At 61.9% G+C, this 25,280-nt stretch overlaps 2 protein-coding genes across 5 annotated transcripts in view; both read left to right on the top strand.

Moving 5' to 3' along the window:
* The window catches only part of MUL1 (mitochondrial E3 ubiquitin protein ligase 1), a 190,846-nt gene extending 178,749 nt beyond the window's left edge, over positions 1–12,097 (top strand). Inside the window, exons 2-5 of one of the 4 annotated variants that reach the window (XM_060200911.1) lie at positions 4,037–4,160; positions 8,071–8,158; positions 8,504–8,624; positions 10,412–12,097. In XM_060200911.1, the coding sequence (XP_060056894.1) occupies positions 4,041–4,160; positions 8,071–8,158; positions 8,504–8,624; positions 10,412–11,141 (1,059 nt within the window). In that variant the 5' untranslated portion in view covers positions 4,037–4,040 and the 3' untranslated portion in view covers positions 11,142–12,097. Of the gene's footprint in view, positions 1–4,030; positions 4,161–6,698; positions 7,251–8,070; positions 8,159–8,503; positions 8,625–10,411 lie in introns of those variants that run through there. The other 3 variants (XM_060200912.1, XM_007538957.3, XM_060200913.1) reach the window with 3 other exon arrangements.
* DDOST (dolichyl-diphosphooligosaccharide--protein glycosyltransferase non-catalytic subunit) overlaps positions 1–25,280 on the top strand; it is a 321,069-nt gene that overhangs the window by 101,402 nt on the left and 194,387 nt on the right. The window lies entirely within an intron of this gene.

Here is a 25,280-nt window from a genome sequence, read left to right as displayed (position 1 = left end):
TGTCCTCCATGTAGTGTCTGCTGCCTGCCATTCCCGCGTGTCCTCCATGTACAGTGTCTGCTGCCAGCCATTCCCGCGTGTCCTCCATGTACAGTGTCTGCTGCCTGCCATTCCCACGTGTCCTCCATGTAGTGTCCGCTGCCCGCCATTCCCGCGTGTCATCCATGTACAGTGTCCGCTGCCCGCCATTCCCGCGTGTCCTCCATGTACAGTGTCTGCTGCCCCCATTCCCGCGTGTCCTCCATGCTCAGTGTCGGCTGCCCCCATTCCCGCGTGTCCTCCATGTACAGTGTCTCTGCCCCCATTCCCGCGTGTCTTCCATGCAGTGTCTGCTGCCCCCATTCCCACGTGTCCTCCATGCACAGTGTCGCTGCCTGCCATTCCCGCGTGTCTTCCATGCAGTGTCTGCTGCCTGCCATTCCCGCGTGTCCTCCATGTACAGTGTCTGCTGCCTGCCATTCCCACGTGTCCTCCATGTAGTGTCCGCTGCCCGCCATTCCCGCGTGTCATCCATGTACAGTGTCCGCTGCCCGCCATTCCCGCGTGTCCTCCATGTACAGTGTCTGCTGCCCCCATTCCCGCGTGTCCTCCATGCTCAGTGTCGGCTGCCCCCATTCCGGCGTGTCCTCCATGTACAGTGTCTCTGCCCCCATTCCCGCGTGTCCTCCATGCACAGTGTCCGCTGCCCCCATTCCCGCGTGTCCTCCATGCACAGTGCCTGCTGCCCCCATTCCCGCGTGTCCTCCATGCACAGTGCCTGCTGCCCCCATTCCCGCGTGTCCTCCATGCACAGTGTCTGCTGCCCCCATTTGCACGTGTCCTCCATGCAGTGTCTGCTGCCCCCATTCCCGCGTGTCCTCCATGTACAGTGTCCGCTACCCCCATTCCCGCCTGTCCTCCATGAACAGTGTCTGCTGCCCGCCATTCCCGCCTGTCCTTCATGTACAGTGTCCGCTGCCCCCATTCCCGCGTGTCCTCCATGCACAGTGTCCGCTGCCCCCATTCCCGCGTGTCCTCCATGCAGTGTCCGCTGCCCCCATTCCCTCATGTCCTTCATGCACAGTGCCCGCTGCCCCCATTCCCGCGTGTCCTCCATGCACAGTGCCTGCTGCCCCCATTCCGGCGTGTCCTCCATGTACAGTGTCTCTGCCCCCATTCCCGCGTGTCCTCCATGCACAGTGTCCGCTGCCCCCATTCCCGCGTGTCCTCCATGCACAGTGCCTGCTGCCCCCATTCCCGCGTGTCCTCCATGCACAGTGCCTGCTGCCCCCATTCCCGCGTGTCCTCCATGCACAGTGTCTGCTGCCCCCATTTGCACGTGTCCTCCATGCAGTGTCTGCTGCCCCCATTCCCGCGTGTCCTCCATGTACAGTGTCCGCTACCCCCATTCCCGCCTGTCCTCCATGAACAGTGTCTGCTGCCCGCCATTCCCGCCTGTCCTTCATGTACAGTGTCCGCTGCCCCCATTCCCGCGTGTCCTCCATGCACAGTGCCTGCTGCCCCCATTCCCGCGTGTCCTCCATGCACAGTGTCTGCTGCCCCCATTCCCGCGTGTCCTCCATGCACAGTGCCTGCTGCCCCCATTCCCGCGTGTCCTCCATGCACAGTGTCTGCTGCCTCCCATTCCCGCTTGTCCTCCATGCACAGTGTCTGCTGCCCCCATTCCCGCGTGTCCTCCATGCACAGTGCCTGCTGCCCCCATTCCCGCGTGTCCTCCATGCACAGTGCCCGCTGCCCCCATTCCCACGTGTCCTCCATGCACAGTGTCCGCTGCCCCCATTCCCACGTGTCCTCCATGCACAGTGTCCGCTGCCCCCATTCGCATGTGTCCTCCATGCACAGTGCCTGCTGCCCCCATTCCCGCGTGTCCTCCATGTACAGTGTCTGCTGCCCCCATTCCCGCGTGTCCTCCATGCACAGTGCCTGCTGCCCCCATTCCCGCGTGTCCTCCATGTACAGTGTCTGCTGCCCCCATTCCCGCGTGTCCTCCATGCACAGTGTCCGCTGCCCCCATTCCCGCGTGTCCTCCACGCACAGTGCCTGCTGCCCCCATTCCCGCGTGTCCTCCACGCACAGTGCCTGCTGCCCCCATTCCCGCGTGTCCTCCACGGACAGTGTCCGCTGCCCCCATTCCCACGTGTCCTCCACGCAGTGTCCGCTGCCCCCATTCCCGCGTGTCCTCCATGCACAGTGTCCGCTGCCCCCATTCCCGCGTGTCCTCCATGCAGTGTCTGCTGCCCCCATTCCCGCGTGTTCTCCATGCACAGTGTCTGCTGCCCCCATTCCCGCGTGTCCTCCATGCACAGTGCGTGCTGCCCCCATTCCCGCGTGTCCTCCATGCACAGTGTCTGCTGCCTGCCATTCCCGGGTGTCCTCCATGCACAGTGCCTGCTGCCCCCATTCCAGCGTGTCCTCCATGCACAGTGTCTGCTGCCCCCATTCCCGCGTGTCCTCCATGCACAGTGCCTGCTGCCCCCATTCCCGCGTGTCCTCCATGCACAGTGTCTGCTGCCCCCATTCCCGCGTGTCCTCCATGCACAGTGTCTGCTGCCCCCATTCCCGCGTGTCCTCCATGTACAGTGTCTGCTGCCCCCATTCCCGCGTGTCCTCCATGCAGTGTCCGCTGCCCCTATTCCCTCATGTCCTCCATGCACAGTGCCTGCTGCCCCCATTCCCACGTGTCCTCCATGCACAGTGCCTGCTGCCCCCATTCCCGCGTGTCCTCCATGCACAGTGCCTGCTGCCCCCATTCCCGCGTGTCCTCCATGCAGTGTCTGCTGCCCCCATTCCCGCGTGTCCTCCATGCACAGTGTCTGCTGCCCCCATTCCCGCGTGTCCTCCATGTACAGTGTCTGCTGCCCCCATTCCCGCGTGTCCTCCATGCACAGTGCCTGCTGCCCCCATTCCCGCGTGTCCTCCATGCACAGTGTCTGCTGCCCCCATTCCCGCGGGTCCTCCATGCACAGCGTCTGCTGCCCCCATTCCCGCGTGTCCTCCATGCACAGCGTCTCCTGCCCCCATTCCCGCGTGTCCTCCAAGCACAGTGTCTGCTGCCCCCATTCCCGCGTGTCCTCCATGCACAGTGTCTGCTGCCCCCATTCCCGCGTGTCCTCCATGTACAGTGTCTGCTGCCCGCCATTCCCGCGTGTCCTCCATGTACAGTGTCTGCTGCCCGCCATTCCCGCGTGTCCTCCATGTACAGTGTCTGCTGCCCCCATTCCCGCGTGTCCTCCAAGTACAGTGTCCGCTACCCCCATTCCCGCCAGTCCTCCATGCAGTGTCTGCTGCCCGCCATTCCCGCCTGTCCTTCATGTACAGTGTCTGCTGCCCCCATTCCCGCGTGTCCTCCATGCACAGTGTCCGCTGCCCCCATTCCCGCGTGTCCTCCATGCACAGTGTCCGCTGCCCCCATTCCCGCGTGTCCTCCATGCACAGTGTCCGCTGCCCCCATTCCCGCGTGTCCTCCATGCAGTGTCTGCTGCCCCCATTCCCGCGTGTCCTCCATGCACAGTGTCTGCTGCCCCCATTCCCGCGTGTCCTCCATGCACAGTGCGTGCTGCCCCCATTCCCGCGTGTCCTCCATGCACAGTGTCTGCTGCCTGCCATTCCCGGGTGTCCTCCATGCACAGTGCCTGCTGCCCCCATTCCAGCGTGTCCTCCATGCACAGTGTCTGCTGCCCCCATTCCCGCGTGTCCTCCATGCACAGTGCCTGCTGCCCCCATTCCCGCGTGTCCTCCATGCACAGTGCCTGCTGCCCCCATTCCCGCGTGTCCTCCATGCACAGTGTCTGCTGCCCTCATTCCCGCGTGTGCGCACCGCCATCACCGCGCGACGCGGCCCCGGGTCCGATCCGGAGACCCTCTCAGCCCGCGGGCGACCACGATTCCGCTCGGGGCGGGGCGACGTCCGGCGCGGGGTCAGCGCGGGGTCAGCGCGGGGTCAGGGCCCGCCCCTCCGCTTCCGCTTCCACTGCCGGGCGCGTCGTGACGTCATCCCGTGGCGCCGCCGCGCGTCTAGGGCCGGGCCGGGTCCTCGCGCCATGGAGGGCGGCGGGCGGCCGTCGCTGGGCCCCGCGCTGCTGCTGGGCGCGGGCTCGGTGCTCACGGCCGTGCTGCTCGCCGCCTACCGGCACCGGGCGCGCGCCGCGCGGGAGCTGCAGGTCTGTCCTCCGGCCGGGTGCCGCCTGTCCTCCCTCCGTGTCCCCGTCTGTCCTCCCCTCTCTGTCCCCGTCTGCCCTCCCTCCGTGTCCCCGTCTGTCCTCCCTCTGTGTCCCCGTCTGTCCTCCCTCCGTGTCCCCGTCTGTCCTCTCCTCTGTGTCCCCGTCTGTCCTCCTCTCTGTGTCCCCGTCTGTCCTCCCCTCCGTGTCCCCGTCTGTCCTCCCCTCTGTGTCCCCCTCTGTCCTCCCCTCTGTGTCCCCGTCTGTCCTCCCCTCCGTGTCCCCGTCTGTCCTCCCCTCTGTGTCCCCCTCTGTCCTCCCCTCTGTGTCCCCGTCTGTCCTCCCCTCCTTGTCCCCGCCTGTCCTCCGGCCGTGTCCCCCGTCTGTCCTCCCCTCTGTGTCCCCGTCTGTCCTCCCCTCCTTGTCCCCGTCTGTCCTCCCCTCCTTGTCCCCGTCTGTCCTCCCTGCTGTGTCCCCGTCTGTCCTTCCCTTGTGTCCCCGTCTGTCCTCCCTCTGTGTCCCCGTCTGTCCTCCGGCCGTGTCCCCCGTCTGTCCTCCCCTCTGTGTCCCCGTCTGTCCTCCCCTCCTTGTCCCCGTCTGTCCTCCCCTCCTTGTCCCCGTCTGTCCTCCCTGCTGTGTCCCCGTCTGTCCTCCCCTCTGTGTCCCCGTCTGTCCTCCCTGCTGTGTCCCCGTCTGTCCTCCCTGCTGTGTCCCCGTCTGTCCTCCCCTCCTTGTCCCCGTCTGTCCTCCCTGCTGTGTCCCCGTCTGTCCTCCCGTCGTGTTCCCGTCTGTCCTCCCTCTGTGTCCCCCGTCTGTCCTCTCTGCCGTGTCCCCCGTCTGTCCTCCCCTCTCCGTGTCTCTCTGTTTTCCCTCTCCGTGTCCCCCTGTCCGTCCTCCCCACGCTGTGTCCCTCTGTCTTATCAGATAAAGAGGAAAGGAAATATGATGGACGGGCCAGCTGGTGGCGCCTGGTTGAGCGCACACCGCACAGGGCACATGGCCCCGGGTTCGAGCCCGGCCCGCCCGCAGGGGCAGCTTCAGGAGCGGCGGAGCCGTGCTGCACGGTCTCTGTCTCCCATCAACCCGCCGTCTCTGCCCAGCGACAGACAGACAGATGTCTGTAGAGAGGTCCAGACACGAAGCCCGTGGCCCTGCGCTCGCCCACGCCTGGCTTCAGGGCCACCCGAGACCCGTGCTTCCACTCGGCCCCTTGTAGCCGAGGGCAGGTGCTGCGGCCTTGAGGGACCCCGGCGGGAGCTGGGCCAGGGAGCCGGGAGGAGCCAGGAGTCAGGAGGAGCCATGGAGCAGGAGGAGTCACGGTGTCGGGAGGAGCCGGGAGTCGGGAGGAGCCACGGAGTCTGAGGAGCCACGGAGCCGGGAGGAGCCCCGGAGTCGGGAGGAGCCGGGAGTCGGGAGGAGCCACGGAGTCTGAGGAGCCACGGAGCCGGGAGGAGCCACGGAGTCGGGAGGAGCCGCGGAGTCAGGAGGAGCCAGGGAGTCAGGAGGAGTCAGGAGTCAGGAGGAGTCACGGGACCAGGAGGAGCCACAGAGCCAGGAGCCGGGCCAGGGAGCTCATGTCGGCTGGTGCTGGACGGACAGATGGCAGTCCCTGCCCTCCTGACGGCCTGACGGGACAGATAAGTGAGGAGAGAAGTGCCAGCCATGAGCTTTGCTGTTTTAAGATGAGCTGATGGGAGGAGTAGGAGGGGTGGACGCTGAGGACAGACGGACAGAAGGACAGACAGTCCCGTGCCTGTGCCGCTGCTCAGCTCCTGCTTCTTCCTTTTTGTTTCTGCCTAGTGGGTAGAGCACAGGACTTACAGGCTAATCCCCGGAAGCTCGTCTGGTGGAACAGATCAGTGTTCCTGTCTGTCTGTCTGTCTGTCTGTCCGTGAGAAACATAGACTCGACTGACAAAGCGCAGACCCCAGCCGCCAGCTGGCTCCGTGCAGGGGGTCCACTGACCACGCGTCGATTCAGCCCTTCCCGCCTGGCCCGGTCGGCTCTCCGGTCGGGGTGCGAGACTGAGGCACTGCCTGGAGCGGGCCTGCCTGGCCTTACCTGTACCCTCCCTGCCACGGCACTCACGGAGGGTCCTGGGCCTCCTCGGGACAGGCCGAGCTGGAGGGCCGCCGTCGGGACGGGGACAGCCATGGCCCCAGTCTGCTCCGCAGAGCCGAGCCGTTTCCGCGAGCTGTGAAGTCGGAGTCCTTCCTGTGCACCCAGCACCCCGTCGCCCGCTGGCAGCTGTGACCGCACGTTCAGAATGGGGGGAAGAGGGAAAGGCAGGGCAGGAGAGCGGCCAGACTCCCGTGAGCGCCGCGTGGTGACGCGTGCACTCTGCCTGCTGAGCTGCCCCCTGCGCCCGCCCGGGCTGCCCACAGGGAAGTCACTGGGGCCGAGTGCCGACCCCACTGGGGGATAGACAGACACAGACAGACAGAGCCTGCAACTCTGCCCACTGCTCACGAAGTTCTCCCTGCAGGGGCACCAGCGGCTCGAACCCGGGTCTCTGCCGCGTGAGCCACCGCCTGCCTCTCCCTCACTTTGAAACTAGTTGATTTATTGTTGGGGGGCACGAAAGGCCAGGTGCTCGGGCCGCCCCAGAGCTTTCTGTGGACGCTGGCTTCCTCCTCCCGAGCGAGGAACGTCACTGTGCTTGTCCCTTACGCTGCTGCGGTCACCAGAGCCGCCCGGCTCCAGTAACTGGCAGACGGAGCTTGGCACCGGCCGCGGCCTGGCCCCGAAGCCGAAGTCCCACGATCGCCGTGCACAGCGCGCGGCTGGCGACAGAAACAGCCGCCGGGCCCTGTCGCGTGACCGGTGTGACCCTGCGAGGGCTCCTCTGGCTTGGACACCGTTTGCGCCTCTCAGGCTTATCCAGCGAGGCTTAACGGAGAGGGTGTGTCTCGGTCCCTGGAGAGGCTGTCCGCGGACGCCCTTTCTGTGGGCGGCCTTCCTGAAGACGGCTGTGTTTCTGAGGGAGGCCGGAGAGCCAGAGCACCATCGTGGCTCCTGCTGGGGGCTGAACTGGGGGTCCCACTGGACGCTCCGCCTTTGCCTCTGCGTCAGCACCAGCACCTGGCCGTCCGGGTGGGACTTCCAGACAGGCTTGGGCACGAGGAGGGTGCTGTGGCCCGGCGTGGCTGTGGCTGGCTAGGTGTTGGGCGGGGCAGTGGTGCCCTCGGCTGAGCGAACGTTTCCCATGAGTGAGGACCCTGCGGGTTTCGCGCTCTCTTCCCTCTGCCTTTCACTCCCCTCTCAATTTCTCTCTGTCATATTTGGGAAAAACTCGTGTTGGATCCTCAAGTATGAGGTCCCGAGTTCAGTTCCTGGCAGAGCATGTGCCAGAGAGACGCTGTGTGTCCCTCCTCTCTGTCAGCAGGTCACAGGCCTCAGACGCTGTGTGTCCCTCCTCTCTGTCAGCAGGTCACAGGCCTCAGACGCTGTGTGTCCCTCCTCTCTGTCAGCAGGTCACAGGCCTCAGACGCTGTGTGTCCCTCTTCTCTGTCAGCAGGTCACAGGCCTCAGACGCTGTGTGTCCCTCCTCTCTGTCAGCAGGTCACAGGCCTCAGACGCTGTGTGTCCCTCCTCTCTGTCAGCAGGTCACAGGCCTCAGACGCTGTGTGTCCCTCCTCTCTGTCAGCAGGTCACAGGCCTCAGACGCTGTGTGTCCCTCCTCTCTGTCAGCAGGTCACAGGCCTCAGACGCTGTGTGTCCCTCCTCTCTGTCAGCAGGTCACAGGCCTCAGACGCTGTGTGTCCCTCCTCTCTGTCAGCAGGTCACAGGCCTCACAGGGCACAGGGCGTCTGGCATTCGTCAGTCTTCTGCCTGCCTGTGGGTCCCTGCGGCATGTTCTCCCCTTTGCTCTCAGACTCCAGCAAGGGGTCAGCAGCTGTTTGTCTGTTTTCAGGGAGCTCGAAGAGTCCACTTGGGTGAAGACTTAATGACCGTCCTCTCTGAAGCTCCGGGAAAATGTGTGCCCTACGCTGTCATCGAAGGTGTGTCTCCTTGGCGTGGAGGGAGGTGGGCTGCTGCCAGGGGCCGGGACTCGGACCTGGGACTCGGTGTCCAGAAGGTGACGTGTTGTTGCTGCGTGAGCGTTCCCCCATTTTTCTGAACCTCTCACTCATCTCTAGAATTCCAGCTTTTTAGGGTTCTTGTAACCCGAAATGTGATTTGTATCAAGTTGGGGTTAAGTACCCATGATACATAACTTGGGGTGGCAACGGTTCCATCGTTTTGACTGATTAGTTAAACTAGCTCGAACTGAAAAGAAAAACTGAATTGCTGTCAAGGAAAGAGCAGAGTGGGTGTCAGAAATGCAGTGGTCTGTTTGCATTTAGGAGCTGTCCGGCCTGTTAAGGACACTCTCAACAGCCAGTTTGTGGAGAACTGCGAGGGTGTGGTCCAGCGGCTGACGCTGCAGGAGCACAAGATGGTCTGGAACCGGACAACCCACCTCTGGTAGGCACCTTCCCCGGGCACCGGCAGCCTGGCTTCCATGTCTCCAGTGTGTGCCTGGAGACGGGACGGGCAGGAGTCCTCCCTCAAAGCTACGTTCTTCTCCTTAGAAACAGCACTCAGGGCCAGGTGGCACGCCTGCGTAAGCGCTCACATCGCAGTGTGCAAGGACCCCCAGCCCCCGGCCTCCAGCTGCAGGGTGGAGAGCTTCACGAGTGGTGAGGCAGGGCTGCAGGTGTCTCTGTCTCTCTCCCTCTCTATCTCCCTCTCCCCTCTCAACTTCTCCCTGTCTCTATACAATAAATAAAAATATTTTTAAAAAAGCAGAAGAAGAGATGAAGTGCGTGCTGAGAGTGGGAGGGAGAGACTGACACCCTGTGTGCTCTGCAGCTGGTGCCGTCTGTCCAGCCCAGAGGGAAGGTCCTGCTGCTTGACCTGAGGCCTCAGACAGCCCATCCAAGTGCAGACGTCTGGGCCCCACTCCAGGTGCCCCGGGCTTCCGGGCTTCGAGCAGGGGACTTTTGGCTTGTCCATCAAAGTTTGAGGGTCGTGCATGAGTAAAGTTTTTTACCTTCTGTGACTCGTGAACTAGATGGATGCGGCCCGGCCGGCCAGAGCAGCACTCTGGCACGTGTGCCTGGGTGAACTTGGGGCCTCGTGTTTAAGTCCAGAGCTCAGCTGCCGGGCTGCCTCCTGGGCTCTGTGTCGGGGTCTGCTAGAATGACTTCATGCCGTTGCACAGATCACCAGCTTTCCTGTGAATTCCTGTGAATCCTAGTGGACTTCTGAGTTTCTGACTTAAATTTTATGCATATTTCTTCTTTTTATTTGGTGGGACAGAGAGAAGAGGGAGGTAGAGACAGAGAGACACCCACAGCACAGCTTCACCACTCACGAAGCCGGGTCCCTGTGCTCACCGGGGGCACCGCTGCCTGGCCGCCGACGTTAAGTCAGCAGAGGTTGCTCTGCACAGCTTGGACAGCCGAGGGCTGGCTCCGGGCCACTGCAGCAAAGGAACGTTGCGGTCAGCAGAGTCAGCGTCTGCTTTGCTCTCCTCCCGCACGGGAGGCCCGTCCACACGCTGCTCGGCTCCGTCAGGTGTGCATTAATGCCGTCTACTGAACAGCGCCCACTTTAGTTAGAGACCCTCTATGGCTGCAGACAGCTGGTGGTCTGTGCACGGAGCACAGCTCATTCTCGTGCTCTGTTCCTCCTCCTTTCTCGTTAATACGAAATAAATAAAACACTTAAGAACATCCTTGCTAAAAAAAAAAAGTGGTAGCACTATCTGAACCTTCAGCAAGTTGTAATCTTTTTGCTGGTGGGAGAATTTAGGAAGAAAGTGTTTGCAAGTGCCCCTGGGCCAGGGCCAGGTTGGCCTGGGATTCCCCGGGAAGGGGCCTGCTGGTGCGCTCACTTCTTGGGGCAGCTGCCTCCCAGCTACTGGCTCCCTGTGAAAGGAGCCCTCACTGCTCTTTGGCCCTTTTGTCGTAAAGGCAGAAATCCTTTGGAGCTGCCTCCCAGTCACCAAAAGCTGGCGCAGACGAAGGCCCCTCTGGGGGGAGCAGCCGGTTCAGTCTGGAAGGCAGGTGGTGCTGCCTTGGACGCCTGGGGGGGTTGCGCAGTGGTAGCTGCTCTCAACTCCTGGCAACTGGTGCCTGTGCTGAAGCGGTCAGGGAGGCTGCATGGTGGAGGGGACCCCGCGTGCCCCTCGGCACCCTGAGACCCGACAGTCCCCCCGCCCCCGGCGTGCCGGTGTCCGTCTGACCCGAGTTCTCTCACCGCCTCAGGAACGACTACTCCAAGATCATTCACCAGAGGACCAACACGGTGCCCTTTGACCTGGTGCCCCACGAGGACGGCGTGGCCGTGGCCGTGCGGGTGCTGAGGCCCCTGGACGCGCTGGATCTGGGCCTGGAGACCGTCTACGAGAAGTTCCACCCCTCCGTCCAGTCCTTCACCGACGTCCTGGGCCACTACATCAGCGGCGAGCGACCCAAGGGCGTCCAGGAGACGGAGGAGCTGCTCAAGGTGGGGGCCGTCCTCACGGGGGTGGGCGAGCTGGTCCTGGACAGCAGCTGCGTGCGCCTGCAGCCCCCCAAGCAGGGCCTGCGCTACTACCTGAGCGGCCGGGACTTCGACAGCCTGCTGCACGGGCAGGAGTCCAGCGCGCGGCTCTGGAAGGCGCTGACGCTCGCCGCCGGCCTGGCCACCTGCGCCGCCCTCTTGCTCCTCCTGCACCGGCAGCACCTGCGGCGGCGAGAGCGCCGGCGCCTCCAGCAGATGGAGGATGAGTTCCGGGAGCGCGAGGCCCAGCTGCTGAGCCGGGCGCAGCCCGAGGACAGGGAGGGCCTCAGGGGCACGTGCGTCGTGTGCCTGAGCAGCTTCAAGTCCTGCGTGTTTCTGGAGTGTGGCCACGTCTGCTCCTGCGCCGAGTGCTACCGCGCCCTGCCCGAGCCCAAGCGGTGCCCCATCTGCAGACGGGGCATCACTCGGGTGGTCCCCCTGTACAGCAGCTAGCGCCTGGGCCCCACGGCAGACGCGGGGAGGACCCCTGCCCCTCGGGGGACTCTGACCCCCAGGCCCGTGGCGGGGTGGCGGGGGGTCGACTCCCCTCCGGGGTTGGGGTGGGATTGCCCGGCTCTCCCCTCCGGCGGCACCCCGGGGGGCGTCAGGGTTCCCTTGGGGTGAGCGGGGCGTCGCCCGAGAGACCTCGCCACGTAGCGTAGATGCCAAACCCGCGAGCTCCAGCTCCTCAGCCTGTGTCTTCTGGTCCCTCCTGGTGACGTGGAGCCTGCAGCGGGCAGAGTCGCCCTGCAGAGCTGCCTCCGGAGAGGTCCTGCCAGCTTTTCTCTGCCTTCACCTTCACCTTCACCTTCACCTTCACCTTCACCTTCACCTTCACCTTCACCTTCACCTTCTCCAGCTCAGCTTAGGGATGTGGCGGTCGCACACTCAGCCTAGCTAAGGGCGGTCTTGGGGTTTCCCGCGTCCCAAGCAGGGGCAGTGGGTGTCCCGTGAGGGGGTGGGCGCGGCGCGGGGGATGGCAGGAAATGCAGTGGTGGAGAGGACGGTCGCCATGGGGTTGAGTTCCAGGGCAGATGCAGAGTCTGCAGCGAGGAAGAGGAGGAGAGTCCTTGGGGCCTGGTGGAGGGAGCTCAGTGAAGCAGGTGAAGAGTGCGCAAAGACCCGGGTTTGAGCCCCCGGCCCCCACCTGCAGGGGGAAGGCTTTGTGAGTGGTGAAGCAGGGCTGCAGGTGCCTCTCTGTCTCCCTCCCTTTCTGTCTCCCTCTTCTGTCTTAATTTCTGGCTGTCTCTATCCAACAAATAAATAAAGATTAAAAAAAAATGTCAACTTCCTTCCAAGACTGAGAACCAGAGTGGTTATCTACGGGGGTTGGGGACACAGACCTTTGGTGATGGGAGTGATGAGAAAATAAATGTAAAAACTGTCATTAAAAACTGTCTGAGTACTAACTGCTTTGCTAGATGCTGTACTTGACTTTAATATGAGCTCGGCTCAGGAGCCAAGTCCAGAGAGGGAGCAGAGAGCACGGAAACGGCGAGGACTGCGGGGGACTCAGCCCTGTGAGGGGCTGGCCACCTGGTCCCGCTGCGGTCCGCACTGAGTCTCAGAGACCCTGCGTGCCAGGTGACGTAGGCAGGAGTGCCGCACGAGGTGGGGAGCCTCGTGAAGCGGGCGTCCGAAACGAACGAGGGGAGAGAGTCCACCAGGAGTGATGGGGTCCCTCTCGAGATGCCGACAAAAATTCAGAAAAAAGCTCTGAGCCTTCTGACAGCAAGGGCTGTCTTACTTTGGCCTCTGCAGGCACAGAACTCTCATCTGGAAAGTATCAGAAGAAGAGGCGCCCGTCTGTGGTCCCGAGCTTCTCGGGCTCTTCCTCAGAGGGTTCCAGAAACGGGGGTGGCGGTGGGGGGAGATGTCATGCAGTTCTCTGAGCCGAGGGCCAGGCCGCCACAGGCGTCGGGCTACCCATCCTGTTTCTGAATGAACCTGCCTTCCCGCTCCTGCCCCACTAGGATAATCCAGGGCACCTCGTGAGGAACGTCGGCCCCAGGGGCCTTTGGCACGGCACCCTTCTGAGTCCCCCGGTCGAGAGTGCGGCAAAGGGCGCAGGCTCCCAGCCTGACAGGAGGCTCTGAGCTGTTCCGATAGCCTGCGAGGGCCGGTCGTCTGTCCTGCCGTGCTCTGCACCAAGTCTTAGGAACCCTGCGGTGTGTGAAGGTGCCCCTTGGGGCCGGGTGGCGGCACACCCGGTGGAGCGTGTGCCCAGGTTCAAACCCGGGGTTCCCACTGAGGGGGAGCAGAGCTGCTGGTGCCTCTCCCCCAGCTCCCCTCCTGCCAGGCGAGTAAGCACAGTGCGGGTGTGTGCTGCCAGCCTCCTGAAGGGAGCAGCGGCCGTGGCACGCCTCATGGCGTCACTGGACCTGTATTCCCGTTATTTTTAAGGAAGGCTGCTTTGCCAGGACTGTGACCCAGGTCTGAGTTCACCCGCTCCGTGTTGAAGGGAGCTGTGTGTGGTCTTGTTCGCCCTCTCTCTGCCTCTCTGTCTATCTGAAAACAGGAACAGGTCAGGTGTGCCGCGTCTGAAAGCCTGGGTCAGAGCACCGGCACTGACTCCAGAAGCCGAGGTTCCTCCCGGTGGGCGTGCAGGGGGTGGATGCCGAGTGCGGGTGCTGCCCGCAGAAGTCGGCTTTTTAGAGATGGTTTCTTACGGATTTATTAGCTAGAGGCAGAGACTGGGATGGAAGAGGGAGAGACAGACACCTGCAGCCCTGCTTCACCACCGTGAAGCAGCTTCCCCTGAAGGTGGGGCCGGGGGCTCCAGCCTGGGGCCTTGTGCCCTGCCATATGTGTGCTTAACCAGGCGAGCCATGGCCACCCGCCCCCTCGATTTCTGAACTAGAGATAAAAACCAAACTTTGGCGTCAGGGACAAGGGGAAGGGCCCCTCGCAGGACCCAGGAGCCATGATGGTGGATTCACGTAGGGAAGCTGGGCGCCAGTGGCACGTCCACAGCTGCTGACGGGCAGAGTCTGCTCACGGTGGCAGGTGGCTGGCACGGGGACAGGATCTCTGATGAACCGAGTCTCTCTGCAGGAAGAGCAAGTCGGCCACAAGCTGACGGGCCGCTCGGCCCCAAGGGGCTCCTCTGTAGGACAGCAGGCGGTCAGGCGAGAGCTTGCGGGTGCTGTTGGAGGATGCTCCCCAGCAGACGCTGCCCGCTGCAGCTTCAGGACGTCCCAGAACTCAGGGTGGGGACAGTCCATCTGCCCATCTGTCCATTAACTCAGCCCATCTCTGGTGTCCCGGCTGCTCCTGCCACGTGCCCCCAGGAGCCAGGCGGCCCCTCCGAGGAAGAAGAGGGCCCTGAGGGCAGAATCCACACTGGCACCGGCAGAAGGGCTGCCCAGACCTGATCCTCAACATCTGAATCCTCCAAGACGGGACCCTGAGCTGTGGCGAGGGCCGATGCTGCTGACCTCTCCCCACACGCGGTCGGCAGAGTGGGTGCGGGCTGCCTCTGGGCTGGGCTGCCTCTCCCTGGGAGGCTGCCAGGCTTCTTCCTCGGGCGGCGGTTTCCACCGGCGCCTCCAGGTGGCGCTGTGCCCCCACTCCTGAGGGCTGGGCACCACTTCCCTCCTGGCTCTGCCAGACTCTCATTATTATTATTAGTTTGCCTCCTGGGTTATTGCTGTGACTTGGTGCCTGCACTATGAATCCACTGCTCCTGGAGGCCATTTTTTCCCCTTTTGTTGCCCTGTTGGTTATTATTGTTGTTATTGATGTCGTTGTTGGATAGGACAGAGAAATGGAGAGAGGATGGGAAGACAGAGGGGGAGAAAAGGACAGACACCTGCAGACCTGCAGGTGGGGAGCCAGGGGCTCGAACCGGGAACCTTAGCCGGTCCTTGTGCTTTGCGCCACCTGTGCTTAACCTGCTGCGCCACCACCCGCCCCCTCTGGCAGACTCTTGAGGAAGGGTGAGAATCCCAGAAAACTCCGCGGGGCAGAGACTCTTCATTTCTCCCACTGTAACTGCCAGGCGCAGCGGCTGGGTGGCGACTCCCCTGGTTGAGTGCACATCTTACCAGGCGCAAGGACCTGGGTTCGAGCCCCCCACCTGCAGAGGGAAAGGAACAGGGCTGCGGGTGTCTCTCTGTCTCTTTTCCTCTCATACCTTCCCCTCCTCTCAATTCTCACTGTCTGTATCCAATAAATAAATCGTAAACATCTTTTTCCAGGAATGTCTCAAAATATAGGAACCATGGTTTCAGCAGAGTGGAGACGTGCAGGTGCCTCGCGTGTTCTCCGAATGTTCACGGGACTGCGCACGGCACAGGGTGGAGACGGGCAGGTGCCTCGCGTGTTCTCCGAATGCTCGCGGGACTGCGCACGGCACAGGGTGGAGACGGGCAGGTGCCTCGCGTGTTCTCCGAATGCTCGCGGGACTGCGCACGGCACAGGGTGGAGACGGGCAGGTGCCTCGCGTGCTCTCCGAATGCTCACGGGACTGCACACGGTACAAGGTGTCCAAACGGCTGGACGTGAGGTTTTGGTTTTTCTCTGGGGAAACTGCTCCTGGCCTGACGTTTCTCTTGCTCTCCTCTCTTGGCCTGTCTGTCCCTCCATTCCCTCTCCCTTTCTCTCCCTCCTTCTCTCCCTCCCTCTCTCTCCCTCCTTCTCTCCCTCCCCCTCTCTCTCCCTCCCTTTCTCCCTCCCTCTCTCCCTCTCTCCCCTCGTGTCCAGACATTTTATCTGTCCTGCTGTCTCTGCTGCCCACAAGGCAGAGTCAGCAGCCACTCTGCTCCGGCCCTTCTGCGCCTGTCTGGCCTATTGCCTCTTGGCCTTGGGTGTGTGTAGGAGCGCGTCCTGTCTGTATGCCTCTTTCCTGCTTTCATTAGTTTTTATTGCCACCAGGGTTATCCCTGGGGCTCAGTGCTGGCACTACAAATCCACTGCTCCCCATTGGCCATTTTTTTCTTTTCTCCTTTAATCAGATAGAAGTTGGGGGGGGGGGAGCCGGGCGGTAGCGCAGCGGGTTAAGTGCAGGTGGCGCAAAGCGTAAGGACCGGCCTAAGGATCCCGGTTCGAGCTCCCGGCTCCCCACCTGCAGGGGAGTCGGTCGCTTCACAGGCGGTGAAGCAGGTCTGCGGGTGTCTGTCTTTCTCTCCCCCTCTCTGTCTTCCCCTCCTCTCTCCATTTCTCTCTGTCCTATCCAACAACAATGACGGCATCAATAACAACAATAATAACTACAACAGTAAAACAACAAGGGCAACAAAAGGGAAAATAAATAAATATAAAAAATTAAAAAGAAATCGAGGAGGGGTGGATAGAGAGGGACAGATAGCTGCAGACCTGCTCACCTCTCACCAGGTGTCCCCCTGCAGGCGGGGAGCCGGGGGCTAAACCGGGGCGTTGCACATGGTCACGGGTGTGGCCGCCCAGCCCCCAGCTGTCTTTCTCTGAGGCTTTGCTCTCTCTCCTCACGTTGTCCTCACATGTGCCCGGAGCTGTGCCTCCAGACCAGGTGCCCGTCTTCCCGCAGCCCCAGCTGTGCCCAGGGTCCAGCAGGGCCAGTGAGGGTCAGTCCCCCAGGAAGAAGAAGCTCCGTCCGTCCAGCTGAGACTTGCTGTTGGGAGCTCCGTCTGTCCTGCTGGCTCTGGCGGCTGAGTTGGCGCCTGGGTCAGCACCTCATCTCATCCTCACAGTCTCCCCCTGTGGCTGAGCTGGGCCACCCGCGTGACAGCTGAGGGGTTCTGAGAGCCGCCAGGGGTGCAGGTGGGAGTGGGCTCAGCTCTCTGATTCTCCCTTGCCTCACGCGCTCGCCTGGGCCCAGCGACAGAGCACACGCCGGCCAGGTGCGACCGGGGGACTGGGAGGGTGAGACCTGGGGCCCAGACTCGGGCTCTGTGCCCAGCTGGGCAGCCCCCGTCCTGGAGTTCTCTGCCCACTGTGTGGGGAAGTCGCTCTTCTCTCCCCTGCCGCCTCACACCGTGGGACGGGGCCCTTGGGGGCTAGAGGGCCCAGCTCTGGGCACTGTCCCCTCAGGGGAACCTGAGCTCGGAAGTCAGTGGTCACATAGCTGCTGGGGCCGAGCCACAGCCGTCTGAGCCCTGGGCAGGGGCTCTGGGACTCAGGTGCCCGCGTCCTGTTGCCGCGGCAAGGGGTGGAGGGCCAGCTGGAGAGCTTCGTCCGTGCCCTGGCGCAAGCGGCGGGAGCCCCTGGAAGTGAGGCACGTGGATCTGCTTCTGGGCGAAAGGACCCAGCTGTCCCACTGGGCTCGCAGAGAGTCCTTGGTCTGCAAGCCGTCTTGTCCTTCCATCTACACCTCCCTCTGCTGCTCCTTCTTTCACACTTTTATTGGAGGGAGACAGAGAAATTGAGAGGAGGGGGAGGCAGAGAGGGAAAGAGACAGAGAGACACCTGCAGCCCTGCTTCACCGCTCGTGAAGTGTCCCTCCTGTAGGTGGGGAGTAGGGGCTCGGACCCTGGTCCTCGCGTGTAGTACTATGTACCTGTCCCCTGTCCCTGTTTCCACAGGCAAGATGAGGCCCACACACCAGGAGAGGCTGGTTCTTGGTACCCTCAGGGAGGCCATGGCACCCAGCAGTCGAGCGCTCAGCCTTGAGCTAGCCTGGCTGCCTGTCCTGAGCGCACAGCTCGGAGCTAACCACTCTGCTTTCTGCCCCAGAGTCCTTGGGGAGGTGCACGGAGAGATGCCGGCACAGTCACCTTCTAAGGTGCCCGGATGGGCGGGTGGAGGAGTGGCGGGGTCCGGGTGTCCAGTGAACTCTCTGAGTGGTGGGTGGCATGTGAAGTCTGGAGCTCTTTCTGAGTGTAGTGGGGCCGTCTCCTCCTTAGTCCCCTTTAATTATTTTAATTATTTATGATCTTAGAGGAAACTTGAAGGCGGCATATTGGGTGAGATCAGCCTGAAAGAGAAGGACAAACACCAGACGATGTCACTCAGAGGTGGAGCCAGGTGGGGGCACACCTGCTGAGCACACACGTTACAGGGCACAAGGGCCCGGGTTCAAGCCCCTGGCTCCCACCTGCAGGGGGAAAGCTTTGCGAGTGGTGAAGCAGGGCTGCAGGTGTCTCTGTCTCTCCCTAACACCCCCTTCCCTCTTGGTTTCCGCCTGAATCTATCCAATAAAGATAATAAAGATAATAATAATAATAAATGAAGCAAGGACAGTGAAGGGCACAGAAGGTGAAACTAGACTGGGTGTGGTATATTGTAAAGGATTCTGGGGAAGGAGGAAGGGGACGGGATGGAGGGGTCTGGGGTCCTGGTGCCTGAGGTGCAGAAGGACCTGGGTTGGGGGAGAGTGTGTCTTGCAAACAGCTGTCACGGGGAGACGAGAAGCTGTACCTGTGTGTCAACAGCTGTGCCCTAAACCATTCACCCCCTTCAATAAAGCAGAGAAAGTAAGAAAATAATAAATGAAAATAAAATAATTGTGACAAGAGGAACAAGTATTTACCACGAGGGAGCGAACGAGAGGGGGAGAGAGAGCGCAGTGGCCTGTTGGGCTCTGGCAGTCACTGATGCTGGGGCCTGAACCTGCAGCTTCTGGGCCTCGGGCATGCAAGGTCTGTGAAATCCGGACCCCACCCCCGGACCCACACCCCCGTCAGGAGCCACAGTCTGGCTGGGTTCATTTCTCTGCTGCGCTGGGCCTCTTAGTCGGGGTACTTCATGCCTCCTGGCCCGCGAAGGGAAGCCTGACAGCCCGGGACAGTGTTCAGGGTTCAAGGCCAGCCCTTGCTTCCCGAGGCCTGGGTCCTCTCCTGTCCATGGAGGCTCAAGCCTTGTCCACCTGGGCCTACCGTCCAGGGTTGTGGGGAGAGCAGAGCACGGCGGGTCTGTCTGCTCTTCTCTCCTTACCGGGCCTGAGAGCGTAACTGTTTTTCCTGCGTGGCCTGAGGCTGGAGCTCATGTGGGTTGGCTCTCAGCCAGGAAGGTAAATGACCGGTTCTCCCTCACTTGTTCAAGAGACACAACGATATAGGCAAGAGACACCGGGAACGCTCTCATTTTATTCAGGGGTGGGGGATATAGAGAGAGCAAGTTAAACAAAGGACATTTTTCACATACGTCAGAAATTACAGGTTTCTTGCCCCTATGGTAGGGGGCTGGTATGACAGAAATTGATGAGATACATAAAGGTCAAGACAATTAGTCTCCATGATGCAAGCAACTTAATTATCCAAAGGTATTTGAGAGAAGCATAGGGGTTAAACCAGCAGGGTGAGACAGAGAGAAGATAAACAAGGCTTGATAGATATCAAAAGCCATAAGGAAATAGAGTTTGGAGTTTCTCTTGTCTGGGGTTTGAGGTGTATGATGGAGTGTGTTCAAAAAGTGAGGTGATTGTGTGAACTCTGAGTGACGATGTGAACTCTGAGTGAACCTTAAAGCAGGCAGCCAGGTGGTCTGCAGTTAGTGGGGAGAAGCAGTGAGAGCTCTGTGGGCTTGAGACTCTGATGAGGGAGAACTGAGTCTGAGAGACATTTTTCCCCTTTGCTCATCTCTGTGAGAGAGGCTGACAAGGAGGTGTCTTTCCCAGACCTCCATCCAGGGACCAAGCTTACACGTATCCCCACAGCCTGAAGCCCGGCACCACACATCTGCCTGTTCTGGGAGGGGCTGGAGGCAGAGTGGCCGCTGGCCCCTGCGTCTCCTTGGAGTCCCTGCCCCTGCTTGGGAGGGTTGCTGTGGCTGCAGGTGGGTGGGTGCGGCCGGGTCAGCGGCTGCCCCTCACGTCCCGAACTGTTGTCGTCATTTCTTGCTTTCCGGGCCAGCTGTGGGGCTCTGGCTTGGAAGGCTGGCATAACAGTAAGCAGCCTCCGCCCCCCAGGCCCTGGGCCCCAGAGACACACGGCAAGCGTCCCTGTTGGGGGGAGCCAACCTTTCACCTTCCGCCCAGTTGCACCTGGCTAGAGCTCCTGTGTCCCACAGGGCTTCACGCGTGAGGTGGGTGCAGGGACCACAACTTCAGCCTTGGAGCTAGGAGGCCAGGCTCTGGCACGCCCTCCCGGGCACCGTGCTGCCTGGCGACTCTGGGGCTGCTTGGTGCGAGCGAGCTCTCTGGGCCTGTGTAGAGCTGGGGAGAGGGCATGGTGGCTGGCACAGGACTCTGCGAGCAGCACCAGCCGCGCTCTCTGGAACCACGGCAGGCAGAGGCGAGCAGAAACCCGGGAGTCTGGGCGTGTGGTGGGGAGCAGCCAGGGTGGGGACTGGAGCCCCAGCAGCTTGCCTCTGTTACTGTCTTTAAGCTCTTGTGTCCCTGCAAGAGTCCATTTGAGTGAAGGATCCCGGTGACAAGCAGAGGAAAGTAGTCTCCTCGAGTCCTGTGGGGGGCGGCCGCCAGCCGCCTGCAGAGGGAGACACCACCAGCTGTCTCTGCTGTCCCTGCACCAGCTCCAGACTGCCCTCAGCATGCGAAGCTTTTTCTCCTACTGTGGGGTGTGTGTGTGTGTGTGTGTGTGAGTGTGTGAGTATATGTGTGAATATGTGAGTGTATATGTGTGAATACATATACAGGCCTCCGTGGACTTGCCATGGACTCCGCCACAAGCATGTCCGTGCAGGAGCTCTCCGCCACAATTCAGGCCAGAGGCTCGGTTTTGCTGGGCGCTGTAGCCCAGGTGAGTTGGAGGGTGGGACCCACCTTTTTAAAATCAATTTGATAATGACCGAGAAGTCCGTAGAATAAGAGGGGTACAACTGCACACCACCAGGGATCCGCACCTCAGCCACCCTCCACGGGAAGGAGAGCCCACCTTAGCCCAAACGGCACCTGACTGGGGGCTGGGAGCCTGACCGGCTTGGTTGCTGGAAACAGACCAGAAGACGAAGGGCGAGATTCCCTGCACATCTGTTGTTGATGATGTTGTGTCAGAGACAGACTGAGGGAGACGGCCAGCTTATTCAAGGCCTCCAGTGCCAGCGTCCAGTGAGTAATGACACCTCGGTGCTGAGCACAGAGCAGGGGGGGCTCCCAGGAGAAGCCAGGAGCGCCAGTGCGTCTTCAGCCTTCAGAGAAAGACTGGAATGCGGCCAGGCTGTGTCGGGATCCTGGTCTGGGGCTGGGATAAAGGGTGCCCACCAACCGCTAGAAGAGTGTGGCGCCTGTGTCTCAGAGCTGACTGGAGGGTGGTGCAGGGCCTGTGTCTCAGAGCTGACTGAGGGTGGCACAGAGCCTGTGTCTCAGAGCTGACTGGAGGGTGGCACAGGGCCTGTGTCTCAGAGCTGACTGGAGGGTGGCACAGGCCTGTGTCTCAGAGTTGACTGGAGGGTGGCATAGGGCCTGTGTCTCAGAGATAACTGGAGGGTGGCACAGGGCCTGTGTCTAGGAGCTGACTGGAGGGTGGCACAGGGCCTGTGTCTCAGAGCTGACTGGAGGGTGGCACAGGGCCTGTGTCTCAGAGTTGACTGGAGGGTGGCACAGGGCCTGTGTCTCAGGGCTGACTGGAGGTTGGCACAGGGCCTGTGTCTTGGAGCTGACTGGAGGGTGGCACAGTGCCTGTGTCTCAGGGATTGACTGGAGGATGGCACACGGCCTTTGTCTAGGAGCTGACTGGAGGGTGGCACAGGGCCTGTGTCTCAGGGCTGACTGGAGGGTGGCACAGGGCCTGTGTCTCAGGGCTGACTGGAGGGTGGCACAGGGCCTGTGTCTCAGAGCTGACTGGAGGGTGGCACAGGGCCTGTGTCTCAGGGCTGACTGGAGGGTGGCACAGGGCCTGTGTCTCAGGGCTGACTGGAGGGTGGCACAGGCCTGTCTGTGTCTCAGAACTAACTGGAGGGTGGCACAGGGCCTGTGTCTCAGAGCTGACTGGAGGGTGGCACAGGGCCTGTGTCTCAGGGCTGACTGGAGGGTGGCACAGGGCCTGTGTCTAGGAGCTGACTGGAGGGTGGCACAGGGCCTGTGTCTAGGAGCTGACTGGAGGGTGGCACAGGCCTGTGTCTCAGGGCTGACTGGAGGGTGGCACAGGGCCTGTGTCTCAGAGCTGACTGGAGGGTGGCACAGGGCCTGTGTCTCAGGGCTGACTGGAGGGTGGCACAGGGCCTGTGTCTCAGGGCTGATTGGAGGGTGGCACAGGGCCTGTGTCTCAGGGCTGACTGGAGGGTGGCACAGGGCCTGTGTCTCAGGGCTGACTGGAGGGTGGCACAGGGCCTGTGTCTAGGAGCTGTCTGGAGGGTGGCACAGTGCCTGTGTCTAGGAGCTGACTGGAGGGTGGCACAGGCCTGTGTCTCAGGGCTGACTGGAGGGTGGCACAGGGCCTGTGTCTCAGGGCTGACTGGAGGGTGGCACAGGGCCTGTGTCTCAGGGCTGACTGGAGGGTGGCACAGGGCCTGTGTCTCAGGGCTGACTGGAGGGTGGCACAGGGCCTGTGTCTCAGGGCTGACTGGAGGGTGGCACAGGGCCTGTGTCTCAGGGCTGACTGGAGGGTGGCACAGGGCCTGTGTCTCAGGGCTGACTGGAGGGTGGCACAGTGCCTGTGTCTAGGAGCTGACTGGAGGGTGGCACAGGCCTGTGTCTCAGGGCTGACTGGAGGGTGGCACAGGGCCTGTGTCTCAGAGTTGACTGGAGGGTGGCACAGGGCCTGTGTCTCAGGGCTGACTGGAGGGTGGCACAGGGCCTGTGTCTCAGGGCTGACTGGAGGGTGGCACAGGGCCTGTGTCTCAGGGCTGACTGGAGGGTGGCACAGGGCCTGTGTCTAGGAGCTGACTGGAGGGTGGCACAGGCCTGTGTCTCAGGGCTGACTGGAGGGTGGCACAGGGCCTGTGTCTCAGGGCTGACTGGAGGGTGGCACAGGGCCTGTGTCTCAGAGCTGACTGGAGGGTGGCACAGGGCCTGTGTCTCAGGGCTGACTGGAGGGTGGCACAGGGCCTGTGTCTCAGGGCTGATTGGAGGGTGGCACAGGGCCTGTGTCTCAGGGCTGACTGGAGGGTGGCACAGGCCTGTGTCTCAGAGCTGACTGGAGGGTGGCACAGTGCCTGTGTCTCAGGGATTGACTGGAGGATGGCACAGGGCCTGTGTCTCAGGGCTGACTGGAGGGTGGTGCATGGCCTGTGTCTCAGAGCTGATGGGAGGGGGGCACAGGGTCTGTGTCTCAGGGCTGACTGGAGGGTGGTGCAGTCAGTCACCCTCTGTCCAGGCCTCCCCCACAGAGTGGAGCCTGCACTCACGGCCTTGGTGACACCTGGTGCTTTACCTGTGTTCTGGGCTGGCTGTCCCCATGCTGGCATGTCTGCGGGTTGGTGGAGAGTAAATGGTGTGGAACAGCTACAGGAGTGTTTTGCTGAGTGTGAGACGCCCTGCGTCTCCGTGTCTGGACCGTGGGGAGTGGTGGCCTGGATGCTGCCGTGTGTACCCGCACTGGGTAGAAGGCGAGGGCCACAGAAGGGCTAACTCTTGCTCCCACCTCTGTGCAGGTGGGCCTCAGGTCTTCCCAGGTGTCTGTGCAGTGAGGTAGGTCCACGGGGTGGAATCAGCTTTGCAGCGGGGAGGGAGGAGGGGCCCGGTGAGGTCAGAATGAGTGGGGGTCCCAGCCCTGACCACTGGGACACTGCAGGGCGGCCCTTGGAGCCATAGCCGGGGAGAGTGGCTTCTCCTTGCTCTTCCCATGAGCCCATGACCTTGGCTGGTCACCTGTCAGTGTGACAGGGTAGCACCTCCTCCGCCCCCTCAGAGGACTCTCAATCTCAGGCAAGGTCAGCAGTGCACGGATGTGTTTTTGGGAAAAAGACAAACGCCCCAGAAATGGAAGGGCTGCTTGGAACCTTATCACCTGTTGGTGACATCTGCTTTCCTCTCCCAGCACGGGGCTGGCGCTCACCTCACAGCAGACACTGTCAGGGAACCTCAGTGCCTGGACAGGCCCCGCAGCCTTCAGCTTCCCTGTCTGTTGATGGCATGTGTGTGCAAGAACGCCTGTGCCTGTATGTGCACGTGTGTGTGTCTGCACGTGCATGTGTGTGTCTGCACATGCACACATGTGTCTACATATACATGTGTATCTGCATGTGCATGTGTGTCTGCATGTGCACATGTGTCTGCATGTGCATGTGTGTCTGCATGTGCACTTGTGTGTCTGCATGTGCACATGTGTGTGTCTGCATGTGCTCATGTGGCCAAATGTCTCTGTGTATGTGTGTGTCTGCATGTGCATGTGTGGCCAGATGTCTCTGTGTGTGTGTGTCTGCATGTGCATGTGTGGCCAGAAGTCTGTGTGTATGTTGTGTGTGTGTCTGCATGTGTGGCCAGAAGTCTGTGTGTGTCTGCACGTGCATGTGTAGCCAGAAGTCTGTGTGTGTGTGTCTGCATGTGCACATGTGGCCAGATGTGTGTGTCTGCATGTGCACGTGTGGCCAGATGTGTGTGTCTGCATGTGCACGTATGGCCAGATGGCTCTGTGTGTGTGTCTGCATGTGCACATGTGGCCAGATGTCCGTGTGTGTTGTGTGTGTGTGTCTTCATGTGCACGTGTGACCGGATGTCCGTGTGTGCATGGGGGGCATGGAAGCAGCAGCTGGGTCCCTCCCAGAAGCTCCCTGCTCCTCTGCTCCGCCTGGGTCCCTCCTGGTTGCCTACGTCCTGCTGGCACTGCCAGTCACGGGGATGCAGACAGGGCAGGTGACCTGCCCAGAGGCACAGTGAGAGATGGCAGAGCTGGGCTCAAGTCCAGGCTCGGACCTGGAGCCCCCATCCTCCCCGCTGCTAGGTCTGGTCCCTTTGCAGGGCTGACTCCTGGCAGCCGCAGTCCTGACAGTCCAGCAGGAGCTGGAGGGGAACAGCTGTGGCCCAGAGACCCTCACGCTGAAGGGTCCTGTCACCTGCGAGGTCCCCGGGGTGTCCTGGCTTGTGTTTGGCTTGGAGCCAGCTGCTTGAGCTGGGGGGTGGTGAGTGAAGCGGGTCCCTGGGGGCAGGTGTCCTTGGCTACAAGGAGCCTGATCAGGCCGCATGTCTCCCCAGGGTTTGGGCTCCAGGCCGGCATCCCCCCCGGGCAACCCCAGAGGAAGGCAAAGAGGCATCCCTCTCCTGGGTGCGGGAGGGCAAGCGCCAGCCCCAAGGGTTTGCAGTGGGTGCGGTGTGTTCCCCTGTGCCCAGGTTGTGCCTGCAGGTCGCCCCTGTCCCCCGCACCCCCCCCCCCCCCGCCGCCTTTTTCTGTGGCATCCCGCCTGCCTGGGCGAGAGGCTTCCATCTGTCCTCCCAGGACCCACCCAACAGCGGCCTGCGGGTTAAACACCCCAGGGGGGTGTGGGGGAGGCGGAGTCTAGGGGGAGGGGAGGAGCGAGAGTAGGGGGAGGGGGAGGGGAGGACGGAAAGGGGAAGGGGTGGAGGAGGGGGGAGGGAGCGGGGGTGGAGGAGGGGGGGGGAGCTGGCCCGCTTGGCCGCCAGGCTTCCTCGGGTCTGTCCCTCCTCCTCAAGCCAAGGCCAACTTTCTGCTCCCTGGCTCACCTCTCGCCTCTGCCTCTCCCTCCCACTCCCCCTCTCCCTTCCCCTCTCCCTCTCCCTCTCCCTCTCCCTCTCCCTCTCCCTCTGCCTCTCCCTCTCCCTCTCCCTCTCCCTCTGTCTCTCCCTCTGCCTCTCCCTCTGGTCTCTCCCTCTGTCTCTCCCTC

Source organism: Erinaceus europaeus, chromosome 11 (genome assembly GCF_950295315.1).
Source record: "Erinaceus europaeus chromosome 11, mEriEur2.1, whole genome shotgun sequence".
NCBI lineage: Eukaryota > Metazoa > Chordata > Mammalia > Eulipotyphla > Erinaceidae > Erinaceus > Erinaceus europaeus.
The sequence above is the reverse complement of the archived record's forward strand: the minus strand, read 5'-3'. Positions and strand labels throughout refer to the sequence as shown.